The sequence below is a fragment of the Anolis carolinensis genome, chromosome 2 (genome assembly GCF_035594765.1).
Source record: "Anolis carolinensis isolate JA03-04 chromosome 2, rAnoCar3.1.pri, whole genome shotgun sequence".
In the NCBI taxonomy this organism is placed as follows: Eukaryota; Metazoa; Chordata; class Lepidosauria; order Squamata; family Dactyloidae; genus Anolis; species Anolis carolinensis.
The window spans coordinates 12,408,915-12,425,747 of NC_085842.1; the positions used below are offsets into that span (position 1 = coordinate 12,408,915).

Here is a 16,833-nt window from a genome sequence, read left to right on the forward strand (position 1 = left end):
TGTCAGTGTAAAGGACTATGAACGACTAAGGTTCTTTCAGGGAGGGGGAATCTTTTTATCCCATCGCTGCCACCAATTTGTGAAGATGCAACCACCAAAGACTCAGAGAGGAGACCTTTTACTTTTTTTCCCCTTCTTCTTCTTATTCACTTTAGATGGTAACACAACTTGGTTTATAATATATGCGACAGAGGCTTAGATGTTGGAGGAACAATAACAAGTTTATTCAGGCACAGAGCTTAGTGGTTACAAATGTTGTTTCTTACTTAGAGGCACTTTTATTAACAGTTACAATACTAGAATGAGGTGAGTCAAACTCCCTAAAATGTCACTTCTTTTACTTTAAGTAGTTAGAACTTCTTCCTCTGCTACTTTTAAACCGTAGTCACCCCTGTGATATACGATCACAGATTCTCTGTTCTTTACCAGGACACAGACTACATTAAATAAGTCACCAAACTTATTTTAAACCGACTCAAAATGAACAATTGAGTCTCCTTGATCTCCTCAACCTAGGATCAATCTTCCCTGTGCCTCATCAGAGCACAGACTGAATCCCTTTTTTAAAAAAAAAACTGCACTTCTTCAACAAAACAGCAGTTGGCTCCGCCTACTTCTCCATGGCAACCAGCCTCTGAGTGCTGAGATGCAATAACTGTAATACTTATTCTTTTAAAACACAAACACACAATTAAACATAACATCTGTAAACCAAAAAGTCATACTTCATTACAGTCAGGTATTATCAAATTATTAATCAGACTGGCAGTGCCTATGATCATTCGTGTGAGAAGGCCTGGCTCCACAGAAAAGTTTTAATTTGCAAAGGAAAGGCCATTAAGGAGGGGGCTAATCGTAGCTCATTAGGGAGGGAGTTCCAGAGCCGTGGGGTCACCACCGAAAAGGCCCCCCCCTCTCTTTCTCTCTCTCATTCCCATCAAAGGAGATGGTGATGGTGGGACCGAGAGAAGGGCCTCTCCTGAGGATCTCAGGGCTCGAGTGGGTTGGTAGAAGGAGATACGGTCCCTCAAGTAGGCTGGGCCCGAACCATAAAGGGACTTTGTGGGCGAAAGCCAGCACCTTGAACTGCGCCCGGAAACAAACCGGAAGCAAGTGTAGCTGCTTCAGGAGTGGAGTAGTTCTTTCTCTATATCTGGCTCCCGTGAGCAGTCTAGCAGTGGACCTTTGAACCAGCTGATGTTTCTGAACACTCTTCTGGGGCAGCCCCACGTAGAGTGCGTTACAGTAATCTAGCCTGGATGTGACTAAGGGGTGTACTACATGGCCAGATCCGGCCTTTCAAGGCATGGGCGCAGCTGGCATACGGGTTTTAACTGTGTGAACGGCCCACCCACCCTCCCACTGCCAACACCTGGGCCTCCAGGGTTAGTGCTGAGTCCAGGAAGACCCCCTGGAAGACTGCAATGGACCTGTGCCTTCAGGGGGAGGGTGACCCCCTCCAGCACTGGTTGTAACCCAACACCCTAAAGGAAGGAAGGAAAGAAGGAAGGAAGGAAGGAAGGGAAGAAGGGAGGAAGCAAGGAAGCAAAAAAGGAAGTAAGGAAGGAAAGAAGGAAAAAAGGAAGGAAGGAAGGAAAAAAGGAAGCAAGCAAGGAAGGGAGGAAGCAAGGAAGGAAAGAAGGAAGGAAGGAAGGAAGCAAAAAAGGAAGTAAGGAAGGAAAGAAGGAAAAAGGAAGGAAGGAAGCAAAAAAGGAAGTAAGGAAGGAAAGAAGGAAAAAAGGGAGGAAGCAAGGAAGCAAAAAAGGAAGTAAGGAAGGAAAGAAGGAAAAAAGGAAGGAAGGAAGCAAAAAAGGAAGCAAGCAAGGAAGGGAGGAAGCAAGGAAGGAAGGAAAGAAGGAAAAAAGGAAGGAAGGAAGCAAAAAAGGAAGTAAGGAAGGAAAGAAGGAAAAAAGGGAGGAAGCAAGGAAGCAAAAAAGGAAGTAAGGAAGGAAAGAAGGAAAAAAGGAAGGAAGGAAGGAAAAAAGGAAGCAAGCAAGGAAGGGAGGAAGCAAGGAAGGAAGGAAAGAAGGAAGGAAGGAAGCAAAAAAGGAAGTAAGGAAGGAAAGAAGGAAAAAAGGGAGGAAGCAAGGAAGCAAAAAAGGAAGTAAGGAAGGAAAGAAGGAAAAAAGGAAGGAAGGAAGGAAGGAAAAAAGGAAGCAAGGAAGGAAGGGAGGAAGCAAGGAAGCAAAAAAAGGAAGTAATTAAGGAAAGAAGGAAGGAAGGAAGCAAAGAAGGAAGCAAGGAAGGAAAGAATGAAGAAAGGAAGGAAAGAAGGACGCATGGAAGGAAGCAGAGAAGGAAGGAAGGAAGGAAGCAAGGAAGCAAAAAAAGGAAGTAAGGAAAGAAGGAAGGAAGGAAGTAAAGAAGGAAGCAAGGAAGGAAGCAGAGAATGAATGAATGAAGGAAGGAAGGAAGGAAGGGAGGGAGGAAACAAGCAAAGAAGAAAGCAAGAAAGCAAAGAAGGAAGCAAGGAAGGGAAGAAGGAAGGAAGCAAAAAGGAAGTAAGGAAGGAAGAAAGGAAGGAAGCAAAAAAGGAAGTAAGGAAGCAAGGAAGGAAGCAGAGAAGGAAGGAAGAAGGCAAGGAAGTAAAGAAGGAAGTAAGTAAGGAAAGAAGCAAGGGAAGGAAGAAAGGAAAGAAGGAAGAAAGGAAAGAAGGAAGGAAGGAAAAGCAAGCCCAAGAAGTCTCTCAGCTGGCTGCCTGGCTGGCTGAAGGCTAAGCCACGCCCTGTCCTTTGAAGGCTAAGCCACGCCTTCCTTGGGGCGCCTGCCCTGCGTCCGCCATCTTTGTGTCGGGCGGAAGTGGAGCGAGAGGGAGGCCTCCGCTTCCCAGAGAGGCCGGAGGCAGTGCTCAGGAGGGGAGGCGGGGTGTGACGCCCTTCTCTCTGAGCTCACTTCCGTCCTCTTGTTGCGGCTCCGTCCCTCGGGCCTCGTGGAGGGTTTCACTGGATACGAATATCCTTGAGGATGTTCAGTGTGTTCTCTCTCTCTCTCTCTCTCATTGGAGCTGACACGGATTGGTAGGGTAAGTTTCCCCAACCGAAGTTCCCATTATTATTAATAATAATAATAATAATAACAACTAGCTTAGGGACCCGGTGGTGCCCGGGTTATTTGAAAAGGGCCTTGTTTGTTTTTGGATGTTAGATAATATCAGTTTGGTCCTTTATTATGCTATTTCTTAGGGAAAAAAAACCCTCAGTCTTTCCTTTTGTTTTTTAGGGGTGCTCCCATTAGAAAACGCATAAGAATGTGGGTGAACTACAATTCCCAAATATCTTGGGTCAAGCCTCCCAAAACTTCCCCAGGGTTCACAGTTGGCCACGTTGGGTCTGTGTGCCAAATTTGGTCCAGGTCCGTCATAGAATAATAAAATAGTAGAGTATTAACTATTAACCCTTCATCTAAGTCGTTAATAAGGTGAGATGAGACCTCATGGGCCATCCAGTCCAACCCCTTTCTGCCAAGAAGCAGGAAATCGCATTCAAAGCACCCCCGACAGATGGCCATCCAGCCTCTGCCTCAAAGCCTCCAAAGAAGGAGCCTCCACCACAGTCCCGGGGCAGAGAGTTCCACTGCCGAACAGCCCTCACAGTGAGGAAGTTCTTCCTGATGTTCAGGTGATGTTCAGGTGGAATCTCCTTTCCTGTAGTTTGAAGCCATTGTTCCATTGCGTCCTAGTCTCCAGGGCTCCCTCCTCCCTATGACTTCCCCTCACATATTTGTACATGGCCTTCATCATGTCTCCTCTCAGCCTTCTCTTCTGCAGGCTAAACATGCCCAGCTCTTTAAGCCGCTCCTCATAGGGCTTGTTCTCCAGACCTTTGATCATTTTAGTCGCCCTCCTCTGGACGCTTTCCAGCATGTCAACATCTCCCTTCAACTGCGGTGCCCAGAATGGGACCCAGTGTGATTCCAGGTGTGGTCTGACCAAGGCAGAATAGAGGGGGAGCAGGACTTCCCTGGACCTAGACGCTATTCCCCTATTGATGCAGGACAGAATCCCGTTGGCTTTTTTAGCTGCTGCATCACATTGTTGGCTCATGTTCAACTTCCTCCCCACGAGGACTCCAAGGTCTTTTTCACATGTACTGCTGTCTAGCCAGGTGTCCCCCATTGTGTATCTTTGATTTCCGTTTTTTTCTGCCGAAGTGAAATATCTTGCATTTGTCCCTGTTGAACTTCATTTTGTGAGTTTTGGCCCATCTCTCTAGTCTGTCAAGATCGTTTTGAATTCTGCTCCTGTCTTCTGGAGTGTTGGCTATCCCTCCCAGTTTGGTGTCATCTGCAAACTTGATGATCGTGCCTTCTAACCCTTCGTCTAAGTCAGGGGTCCCCAAACTAAGGCCCATGGGCCGGATGCGGCCCTCCAAGGTCATTTACCTGGCCCCTGTCCTAAACTTTAGATTTAGGGTTGACCCAAGTCTACCTGGTCTTTGGAGGTCTTTTTCCTTACCTATGGTCTTATGAGATCGTCTAGATGGTCTTTGAAGATCTCTTTGCTTAGCTACGGCCTTATGAGACCATCTAGATGGCCTTTGGAGGTCACTTTCCTTACCTATGGTTTTATGAGATTGTCTAAATGGCCTTTGGGGGGCCCTTTCCTTACCTATGGTCTTATGAGACCATCTAGATGGTCTTTGGAGGTCTCTTTGCTTACCTATGGTCTTATGAGATCGTCTAGATGGTCTTTGAAGATCTCTTTGCTTAGCTACGGCCTTATGAGACCATCTAGATGGCCTTTGGAGGTCACTTTCCTTACCTATGGTTTTATGAGATTGTCTAAATGGCCTTTGGGGGCCCCTTTCCTTACCTATGGTCTTATGAGACCATCTAGATGGTCTTTGGAGGTCTCTTTGCTTACCTATGGTCTTATGAGATCGTCTAGATCAGGGGTCCCCAAACTAAGGCCCATGGGCCGGATGCAGCCCTCCAAGGTGATTGACCTGGCCTCTGTCCTAAACTTTAATAATAATAATAATAATAATAATAATAATAATAATAATTTTATTCTTATATCCCGCCCCATCTCCCCAGAGGGACTCGGGGCGGCTTACATGGGGCCATGCCCAGACACGACAGCACAAATCAGATAAAACATTAAACCGAGCAGTAAAACTTCAACATGATTAAAAACAGTCATAAAAGTCAATATACACAATAATATTAAAATCCCGATTTGGGTCAAAAGATCCAGGCCGAGGTGCAAAGCAATATCAAGTTATCAGGGAGGGATAATTATACAGCAGGTGTAATACTTAAAGTGCTGAATGAATCCTAAAAACAATCCAGAGGGTCTACTGCTTAATAGGTAAATAACATGATCCCACAAGGGTTGACCTAAGTCTGAAATAACTTGAAGTCACACAACAACAATCCTAATTTTGGACTATTTCATCCTAGTCCGGCCCCCTAACAGCCTGAGGGACTGTTTATCGGCCCTCCACTTAAAAAGTTTGAGGACCCCTGGTCTAAGTTGTTAATAAAGATGTTGAACAGAACCGGGCTCAGGACGGAGCCCTGCTTGTGGCACTCCACTTGTCACTTCTTTCCATGATGAAGACGACGTATTGGTGAGCACCCTTTGGGTTCGTTCGCTTAGCCAATTACAGATCCACCTAACCGTAGTTTTGTCTAGCCAACATTTTACTAGTTTGTTTGCCAGAAGTTTGTGGGGGACTTTGTCGAAGGCCTTACTGAAATCCAGGTACGCTACATCCATGGCATTCCCTGTATCGACCCAACTCGTAACTCTGTCGAAAAAAGAGATCAGATTAGTCTGGCATGACTTGTTTTTGGTGAATCCGTGTTGACTATTAGCAATGACCGCTAATAGTAAATGTCAAAGATTCAATGCCTCACATCCATATAAAAGAACATTACAAGTCTAAAAGCAATCACATGTAGCCATACATTAAGTCATTAAAAACTATACAAATCATCAGCATAACCATAAAACATTAAGCAAGAAGACTTTTAAACATTGCATCGATCCCATTGTTTCTTTTAGCTGTTTGTGTTTTGAGTCCCATCCAACTCTAGCACCCTACTGTAAGCTGAACTATAGCCAATGTGGTTGGGTTCCTGCCAGGCAGAATAGGCGCAACTGGATGGCTTTTAGGGGTCCCATCCACTCGTAGGGTCCTGTTGTAAGCTGAACTAGAGCCAATGCGATTGGGTTCCTGCGTGGCAGCATAACGTTGACTGGATGGCTGCTTCCTGCCTGGGGCAATCCTTTCTTGGGAGGTGTTAGCTGGCCCTGATTGATTCTTGTCTGGAATTCCCCTGTTTTCAGAGTGTTGTTCTTTTTTTACTGTACTGAATTTAGAGTTTTTAATATTGGTAGCCAGATTGTGTTCATTTTCATGGTTTCCTCCTTTCTGTTGAACTTGTCCACATGCTTGTGGATTTCAACAGCTTCTTTATTTAGTCCGATATGGTGGTTGTGAGAGTGGTCCAGCATTTCTGTGTTCTCAAATCATACTCTTTGTGTCCAGGTTGATTCATCAAGGGCTCTGCTATCACTGACTCCTCTGGTTGAATCAGTCTGCAGTGCCTTTCATGTTCCTTGATTCGTATTTGGCCAATGCTGCTGTGTTTGGTGGTCCCTCTGTAGACTTCTTCACAGCTGCATGGTATACGGCAAGACTCCTGCAGACGTGAGAGGATCCCTCTTGTCCTTTGCTGAACGTAGCATTTTTTGGATTTTCTTAGTGGGTCTGCAGATAGTTTGTAGCTTGTGTATCATCATCAGCTTCTCTATGCGGTCAGTGGTTCCCTTGATGTATACGAAGACCTCTTATCCTCTGGGTGGATCTTTGTCTTGCCTTTTGTGGCTTGTTTTGGTGGCGTCTCCATTGGCTTGCAGAGCCCAGTTTAAGTGGTTCATTTCACCTTGGAGGAGGTGGGGTTCACTGATTCTTTTTGCACAGTCTGCCAGGGCTTTGATTGTGCTTCTTTTTTGATTTAGGTGACGGTTGGACTTTTTATGTATTTACAGCATTTATATTCCGCCTTCTCACCCCAAAGGGGACTTAGGGCGGATCACATTGCACACATAAAGGCAAACATTCAATGCCATAACATAGAACAGAGACAAGACACAGGCACGGGCTGGCCTCGAACTCATGACCTCTTGGTCAGAGTGATTTGTTGCAGCTGGCTTGCTTTCCAGCCTGCGCCACAACCCGGCCTAGGTGTCAGGAAATATGAGGAAAGAATGCTTCTGGAACATGCCCACCCAACTCACAGCAACCCAGTGATTTTGGTCATGAAACATTACATATTTTAATGCCTTGGTTATATCCCACTTAGATTACTGTAACAGGCTCTACGTGTGGCTGCCCCTGAAGAGTGCCCAGAAACTTCAATTCATTCAAAGAGTTGCAGCCAGGTTACTTACAGGTGCTGGACACAGAGAGCGTATACCCCTCTGCTATAACACCTGCACTGGCTGCCAATTGGTTTCTGAGCCCAATTCAAGGTGCTAGTCATGACCTTTAAAGCCCTAAACGGTTCAAATCCAATGTGTTCTCAAAGGCTTTCATGGCTGGAATCACAAGGTTATTGCGTTTTTTCCGGGCTGTATGGCCGTGTTCCAGAATCATTCTCTCCTGACGTTTCTCCCACATCTATGGCAGGCATCCTCAGAGGTATATATAAACTGATTTGATTATGTACTACCCAGAAATCTTATGATATTCGATGAGATGTAACTATTTTTATTTCTTATTATTATTAATGTTATTTATTACTGGCATCTCCTTATGGCTCAGGGTGGGATACAACACATGTATTTCTTATATTAAAATACACAGAATAAAGATTTCAGTGTTTTCTGAATACTGACCGAGAGGTCATGAGTTCGAAGCCCGGGTCGGGTTAAGCCCCCGACCGTTAAATAGCTTGGCTTGCTGTTTACCTATGCAGCTCGAAAGACAGTTGCATCTGTCAAGTAGGAAATTTAGGTATGCTTTATGTGGGAGGCTAATTTAGCTAATTTACAACACCATAAAACTGCCAGCAGCATGTGGAAAGGAATGAGGAAGTACAGTCACTAGTGGACAGTGAAGCAACAGCTCCCCCTGTGGCTGGAATCATGAAGCTGGAAATGTTAAATGCTTCTGTGTGTGTCTGTACTGTATGTTGTTTGCCTGGCAGCATTGAATGTTTTATCAAAACTTAAGTTTTGATACAACACTCATTACGAAATTAACTAAAAATAGATCTATATTAGATGCTGGCATTGAATGTTTGCCATATATATGTTCATTGTAATCCGCCCTGAGTCCCCTTTGGGGTGAGAAGGGCGGAATATAAATACTGTAAATAAATCAATAAAAACTGTAACTCCCAGGTGCCAAGTTCAGCCACCTGCGAATCCCGCCAGGATACAAAGTTGGCTGTATTGGGTCTGTGTACCAAATTTGGTCCAGCTCCATCGTCGGCTGGGTTCAGTGCTCTCTGGTTAAGGGTGAACTACAACTTCCAGATTCCCAGGGATTGAATGCAGGCAAAGACAGAATCATAGAATCATAGAATAGTAGAGTTGGAAGAGACCACATGGGCCATCTAGTCCAACCCCCCGCTAAGAAGCAGGAAATCGCATTCAAAGCACCCCCGACAGATGGCCATCCAGCCTCTGCTTAAAAGCCTCCAAGGAAGGAGCCTCCACCACAGTCCGGGGGAGAGAGTTCCACTGCCGAACAGCCCTCACAGTGAGGAAGTTCTTCCTGATGTTCAGGTGGAATCTCCTTTCCTGTAGTTTGAAGCCCTTGTTCCGTGTCCTAGTCTGCAGGGCAGCAGAAAACAAGCTCCCTCCCTCCTCCCTATGACTTCCCTTCATGTATTTGTACATGGCTATCATGTCTCCTCTCAGCCTTCTCTTCTGCAGGCTAAACATGCCCAGCTCTTTAAGCTGCTCCTCATAGGGCTTGTTCTCCAGACCCTTAATCATTATAGTCGCCCTCCTCTGGACGCTTTCCAGCTTGTCAACATCTCCCTTCAACTGTGGTGCCCAAAATTGGACACAGTGTGATTCCAGGTGTGGTCTGACCAAGGCAGAATAGAGGGGGAGCATAACTTCCCTGGATCTAGACGCTATTCCCTTATTGATGCAGGCCAGAATCCCATTGGCTTTTTTAGCTGCCGCATCACATTGTTGGCTCATGTTTAACTTGTTGTCCACAAGGACTCCAAGGTCTTTTTCGCACACACTGCTGTCAAGCCAGGCGTCCCCCATTCTGTATCTTGGATTTCCATTTTTTCTGCCGAAGTGAAGTATCTTGCATTTGTCCCTGTTGAACTTCATTTTGTGAGTTTCGGCCCATCTCTCTAGTCTGTCAAGATCGTTTTGAATTCTGCTCCTGTCTTCTGGAGTGTTAGCTATCCCTCCCAGTTTTGTGTCGTCTGCAAACTTGATGATCGTGCCTTCTAACCCTTCGTCTAAGTCGTTAATAAAGATGTTGAACAGAACCGGGCCCAGGACGGAGCCCTGCGGCACTCCACTTGTCACTTCTTTCCATGATGAAGACGACGCATTGGTGAGCACCCTTTGGGTTCGTTCGCTTAGCCAATTACAGATCCACCTAACCGTAGTTTTGTCTAGCCCACATTTTACTAGTTTGTTTGCCAGAAGGTCGTGGGGGACTTTGTCGAAGGCCTTACTGAAATCCAGGTACGCTACATCCACAGCATTCCCTGTATCGACCCAACTCGTAACTCTATCGAAAAAAAGAGATCAGATTAGTCTGGCATGACTTGTTTTTGGTAAATCCGTGTTGACTATTAGCAATGACCGCATTTGTTTCTAAGTGTTCGCAGACCACTTCCTTAATGATCTTTTCCAGAATCTTGCCTGGTATCGATGTGAGGCTGACCGGACGGTAATTGTTTGGGTCGTTCTTTTTTCCCTTCTTGAAGATAGGGACCACATTCGCCCTCCTCCAATCTGCTGGGACTTCTCCCGTTCTCCAAGAACTCTCGAAGATAATTGCCAGTGGTTCTGAAATAACTTCCGCTAGTTCCTTCAGTACTCTTGGGTGTAGCTGATCTGGCCCTGGGGACTTGAATTCGTTTAGAGAGGCCAGGTGTTCCTGGACAACGTGTCTCCCTATTTGGGGTTGGATTTCCCCCAATCCTTCGTCCATTCCGTGTTGCTGAGGTTGAAGATGGCTTTCTTTTTCTGAGAAGACCGAGGCAAAGAAGGCATTGAGCAGTTCTGCCTTTTCCCTGTCCCCTGTCGCCATCACCCCATCTTCTCCTTGCAATGGCCCTATCGCCTCCTTTTTCTTCCTTTTTCTACCAACGTAAGCAAAAAAGCCTTTTTTGTTGTTTTTTATGTCCCTGGCAAGCCTGAGCTCATTTTGCGCTTTAGCCTTGCGAACCTTTTCCCTACAGGTGTTGGCTATACGTTTGAATTCTTCTTTTGGTGATTTCTCCCCTTTTCTTTTAAAATATATTGCTATTCAGGAACCATTAATAAGAAAAGTTTAAAATAGTAAAACTTAAAACAATTGTGCTTTGGGAACATAAACTAATGTTTTAGAAAAAACACATTTTTCACAACAGACACACCACGCTCTGGAGCTGGAGGTAATACGTGAAGCTCTGGGTGGCTGTGATACATCCACTGCTCCCCATTAATGACCAAAGAAAGGGTGGGAAGGATGTAAGTTCTCTCTGGAGGCAGGAAGAGGAAGGCAGAGGGGCCCGCAAAGAAAGGAGGGGAGAATGGACAGAGGGATGAAGGAGAAGTCTCAAAAAGCCATACAGAATCTCAAAAAGGTTAGCTTCGGGTCTTCCCAGTAGGAAAAGAGTGTGCTTCCCTTTTATTGTTTGTTTATTTATTTACAGTATTTATATTCCAGCCTTCTCACCCCAAAGGGGACTCAGGGCGGATCACATTATATACATATAGGGCAAACATTCAATGCCCATATACACATAGAACTGAGACAGAGACAGACACAGAGGCAATTTAACCTTCTCCTGAGGGGATGTCCGATTCTGGCCACAGGAGGGAGCAGCTGCTTCATTATCCACTGTGGTGGCACTTCCTCATTCCAACGTCGTAAATTAGTTACATTTGCCTCCCCACTTTATAAGTGGTACCTTATTTCCTACTTGATAGATGCAACTATCTTTCAGGTTGCTAGGTCAGCAACGAGCAGGGGCTATTTTTTTTTTTTTTTTTTAATTGACGGGTGCTCATCCTGCCACGGGCTGGCCTCAAACTCATGACCTCATGGTCAGAGTGATTTATTGCATCAGGCTGCTCACCGGCCTGCGCCACAGCCCGGCCCCTTTAAAATCCTGTGGCTGCTTCCTGCAGGATACAACAACAACAACACTTTATTTATATACCGCTCTATCTCCGATAAGGACTCAGAGCGGTTTACACATCATAAAAATATTCAATACATATACAGAAGAAACCAATATAACAGCAACTAATAAACATGTTTAAAATTCCAACATTTTAAAACAATATAATACCTAGTAAGAGTAATTTCAGGTTGCTCCATTGAATGGTTCTACAATGAATTGGTGTAATGTATAAAATATGTAAAACTGGCAAGATGGCAGTATGGCTGGAATAGGACTCATATGGTAAAAATGTCATAAAGCCAAGGCAAAGTGTGACTGATAGCAAGGAACCTAGGCCAAAATTCCACACTTCGGCCTACTGTATAGCTATCAGGTAGGACTAATAGAATGAACACCATAACAAGATCAAAAGAGCGGGTAAAGTACAGGACAAGTGTCATGTAATAATCAAGTGTGGTGTCTAGAATTGCAGAGTAAACACTTCCAAAAGCCAATTTCAATCCCAGTTTCCATTAATGGCTAAAGTGGCGCCTAAGGCTTCAGGTGAGTCATTTCCAAAAACCTGTTGAAACCACCAAGTTTTCAAATCGCTACGAAAAGATGTTACTGATGGATCTAATCTTATCTCTTTGAGTAGGCGTTCCAGAGGCAGGGGGCCAGGTTTCAAGAGTTTGTAGTTTAGAGAAGCCCAGGACCTCTCTGGCAGAGCATTATAAAGGCCCCTCCCTAAACACCTTGCAGTGTAAGAAATCACATAAACAGAATCTTTCACCAGCGTCCCCTTTGTATCTGAGCAGGAATTGTTCATTGTTAGCCAGGTGTTAAAATATTTGTCACGGCGCAACAGGCACCTTCCCTCTTCCCCTAGTTTGCTAAACATTAGGCTACTGTTCTGTCGGACTGACCGCATCCCCTTGCACAAACCTGCCCAGGCCCCGAGAGCTTCAGGAGAGGCCCTTTTCTTGGTCCCACCTCCATCTCATGCTCGGTTGGTGGAAACAAGAAAGTGTGCCTTCTCACTGGCTGCTCCTTGATTCTGGAAGTCCCTGCCCAAGGAAGCCAGAACGGCCCCCTCCCTGTTGCCCTTGCGGTGAAAGGGGTGATTTGGGAGTCCCCCAATCACATGAAACACCGGGTTTGCCAAGCCGCTATGAGCACCACTCGGAGACCAATGAAGTTGAGGACAAACACCTTTATTTTAGGTAGCTACCGACAGACAAAGCAACACAGGTTGTGATGCTGGCAAAAATTGTCTGCCCCGAGCAAATCTGCCCGGGGTCATATATACCCTACTTGTTTATCACATTTCTAGTTCCTCATTCTGGACTGGGTTTACTGGAAAAACCCACCAGCCCAGTTTGTGGTGGGCAGGCACATCCTGACTTGTAAACAACTCCAGGATGTAGCTCACCACGAACTGTAGAACATTTCAACAGGTTAGGCAAAGGTACATGTATTTCATACATTTCTCAGAATCGGCTAACCACAAGCTTAAGCACAACTGATTCTTGCTAAACACACAGGACACATGCTATCTTGTCACAAGACAGCAAGTTGCAATTTTTATCTTTATTTCTAGAAGAGAGACTGATCTCTGGTTTCAAGCAGACAGGCATTCTAAAATGGAGTCACTCTGGTTCAGTGACCCCTTCAGCGGCAGTAGGTAAAACTTTTTTACCCAGACAGGCTTTTACAGATGTAGGTTTTTAAGATCAATTCAGCGGGTTCTGTGGTTTTTCACTTTGAATATGTTTTAATTGTTTTTAACTGGGAAATTTTTGACACTGTTTATATTTCATCCTTTATTTGATGTTTGCATATTCGTAAACAGTGTTCCCTCACTACTTCGTAGTTCGCTTTTTGTGGATTCACTGTTTCACGGTTTTTCAATAAACTCTAAAAGAGTATTATAAATCATTTAAAAAATGACAATTTACAGCCTAAGAAAGGGAGAAAGGAGAAGCAAAAAGGAGAGAAAAGGAGCCCAAGTGGCAATAGTAGGAGGAGGAGGCGATTTATCAACACACGATTGTTTGATAGACTTAAAATAGTGTATAACTACTAAAATAATGTACAAATATTAAAATAAATATACTGACCTTACTTTGCAGATTTTCACTTATTGTGGGTGGTCCTGGAACGTAACCCCCACGTTAAGTGAGGGAACACTGTATTATAAATTGTGTGCTGATGCTTTTATGTGAATCTGCTTTGAGTCTCCCGCAGGAGAGATAAAGCGGGGTATAAATAATAATAATGATGATAATAATAATAATAATAATAATACTTCGTGTTCCATGAGATCTTTCTCTGTTCAACTCCTGAAGAGATTTTCCTTTCATTTGTCTGGCAGGTAACCTCTGAACAAATTTGTGAAGAACACCTTGTGAAAGCTTTGCCAGAGGGAATCCTCTAAGTCTAAAGTGTCTTGAAGATACACAACAATGACAAGAAGAATAAATAAATAGTAGAAAAATGAATTTCAAGCTACATATCTGTGCAATTAAAGGCAGAAAATAAAATTGTGCTGTAAAAAGAGGCTTGGGAAAGCGAGCAAAAGTCTACAACAGTACAAAGACAATGATGTTCAGGAGGTTGTATCTGTAAACAACTTGTATAATGTTTGAATTATAAATGTAAAAGAATGGTAAATCATCTACCTCCTGATCCTACATCACAATCAGGGGAGAAGCCATATCAATACATGGAATGTGGAAAAAGTTTCAGTCACATTGGAAATCTGCTTTGCCAGCAAATGACTCACACAAGGGAGAAACCATATCAGTGCATGGAATGTGAAAAGAGCTTCAGTCTCAGTGGAAATCTACATTCCCATCAGAGGACCCACACAGGGGAGAAACCACATAAATGCATTGAATGTGGAAAGAGCTTCAGTCAGAGTAGCAGCCTACGTACCCATCAAAGAATCCACACTGGGGAGAAGCCACATAAATGCATGGAATGTGGAAAGAGCTTCAGTCAGAGTGGACATCTGCGTTCCCATCAAAGGACCCACACAGGGGAGAAACCACATAAATGCATGGAATGTGGAAAGAGCTTCAGTCAAAGTTCACATCTGCATGTTCATCAAAGGATCCACACAGGGGAGAAGCCACATAAATGCATGGAATGTGGAAAGAGCTTCGCTCGGAGTAAATATTTGCAGTCGCATCAGAGCACCCACACAGGGGAGAAGCCACATAAATGCATGGAATGTGGAGAAAGCTTCAGTCACAGTGGAAATCTGCATTCCCATCAAAGGATCCACGCAGGGGAGAAGCCACATAAATGCATAGAATGTGGAAAAAGCTTCAGTCGGAGAGATACTCTACAGTCCCATCAAAGGACCCACACAGGGGAGAAGCCACATAAATGCATGGAATGTGGGGAAAGCTTCCGTTACAGTGGAAATCTGCATTCCCATCAAAGGACCCACACAGGGGAGAAGCCACATAAATGCATAGAATGTGGAAAAAGCTTCAGTCGGAGAGATACTCTACAGTCCCATCAAAGGACCCACACAGGGGAGAAGCCACATAAATGCATGGAATGTGGGGAAAGCTTCAGTCACAGTGGAAATCTGCATTCCCATCAAAGGACCCACACCGGGGAGAAGACACATAAATGCACGGAATGTGGAAAGACCTTCAGTCGGAGTGGCAGTCTACGGTCCCATCAAAAGACCCACGTAGGGTTGAAGCCATATGAATGCATGGATTGTGGAAAGAGCTTCGCTCAGGGTAACAGTCTGCGTTCCCATCAAAGGACCCACACAGGGGAGAAGCCACATAAATGCATGGAATGTGGGGAAAACTTCCGTCACAGTTTCGGTCTGCGTTCCCATCAAAGGACCCACACAGGGGAGAAGCCATATAAATGCATGGAATGTGGAAAGAGCTTCAGTCACAATGGACATCTGCGTTGCCATCAAAGGACCCACACAGGAGAGAAGCCATATAAATGCATGGAATGTGGAAAGAGTTTCAGTCAGAGTGGACATCTGCATTACCATCAAAAGACTCACATAGGGGACATGCCATATAAATGCATAGAATGCGGAAAGAGTTTCAGTCGTAGTGGCAGTCTACGTACCCATCAAAGGATCCACACTGGGGAGAAGCCACATAAATGCATGGAATGTGGAAAGAACTTCAGTCACAGTAGCAGTCTGCGTTCCCATCAAAGAACCCACACAGGGGAGAAGCCATATAAATGCATGGAATGTGGAAAGAGCTTCCGTCAGCGTGGACATCTGCATTCCCATCAAGGCACTCATACAGTGAAGAAGCCATATGAATGCATGCAGTGAGGAAGGAGCTTGTCAGAGTGACAGAATGCATTCCCATCAAAGGACCCCCATAGGGGACAAGCCACATAAATGCATGGAATGTGGAAAAATATCAGAGTAAGTTCAGCATGCATTAGACATCAAAGAACTCATGTGTGGCTAGAGGAGGAAACTTGCTTTTGAGTTTCCTAGTTCTCTTTAAAAGAACATTGGAAGGAAAGAGAAAGGCTGCCCCCTTTTTTCTTGCTGTACCATGAGCTGCAGTTTTTGTGGCCCTAATCGATGGCTACTGGGGGCAGGACTCACTCAGAGGGAGATCTTTATCAGTATAGCAGCAAGATTTGAAGGGGTTCACCTTCATAGGCTTCTAGTAAACCCATCATAGGCTTCTAGGATGATCTTTCAATGTTTGCTGAAATGAGAAGCAGAATCCCTAGATAAAGGGGTTTTGAAAAAGAATAACTCTTTGATAGCAGATAATATCACATCTTCATACTCTTGTCTCCAGCCTTGGCTCTACTTCACCTTGGTTAGAATTTGGATTCTAGCCCTGTAACTGTAATCCTTTTCTGTTGTATTCTGAATTGTTGACTCTACATTCTAGACCGACTTCCTGGCTTCATTTATGGACTTGGACTTTGTTTGTATCCATGACTTTTTGGTTTGACTTTGGAACTTTCGGTTTGAATGAATTCCTGGCATGTGACTGTTGGACTGTAACCTTGGCTATTGTTTATTCTTGCTCCTGACCTGGATCTGTAGTATTAGACTTGTCTTCATTAATTGAACTCTTGAACTTGACTTGTGTTCATCGTTACTACATCTGTATTGCTGCAATTGTGTTATTTTAGCCGGACTCAGTACTTCGGTTTTCTTATAAGTAAATGAAGTCTAGGCTTATCATGTGTTTGTCAAATAAACCAGATTTTATACTCGGAGATCCCGGTGTGTATTTCATGTGTATTTATCACTGCTTACAATGAACCATTTTGAGTATTTGGGACTGTTTAATCACCATCCTTGGCAAAGGATGCACAACGTATCTCCCTAACTGCAGAGAATGGAAGACAAAGAATGATGACAATGACTGAAGAAGATTCATCCATCAGTTGAGATGGACAAATTAAATAAATTGATGAAGTATAGGACAGCATTTAAAAGATAATAGAATAGAGATAAAAATCATACAGCGAGTGAGAGGTTTATAGACTAGGATTTGT

The 16,833-nt window shown here is 44.3% G+C and overlaps 1 protein-coding gene across 1 annotated transcript; it reads left to right on the plus strand.

Annotated features, from left to right (window-relative positions):
• The first annotated feature begins 2,816 nt into the window (after positions 1-2,816).
• LOC134295940 (zinc finger protein 420-like) lies at positions 2,817-16,551 on the plus strand. The gene is made up of 2 exons (XM_062969468.1): positions 2,817-3,022; positions 13,679-16,551. The coding sequence occupies exon 2, from the start codon at positions 13,970-13,972 to the stop codon at positions 15,632-15,634; it is 1,665 nt and encodes a 554-aa protein (XP_062825538.1). The 5' UTR covers positions 2,817-3,022; positions 13,679-13,969; the 3' UTR covers positions 15,635-16,551.
• Positions 16,552-16,833: the final 282 nt, after the last annotated feature.

Bases quoted from the DNA above. Each gene is read 5' to 3' on its own strand.
- LOC134295940 (XM_062969468.1), top strand. From the start codon at position 13,970: ATGGTAAATCATCTACCTCCTGATCCTACATCACAATCAGGGGAGAAG.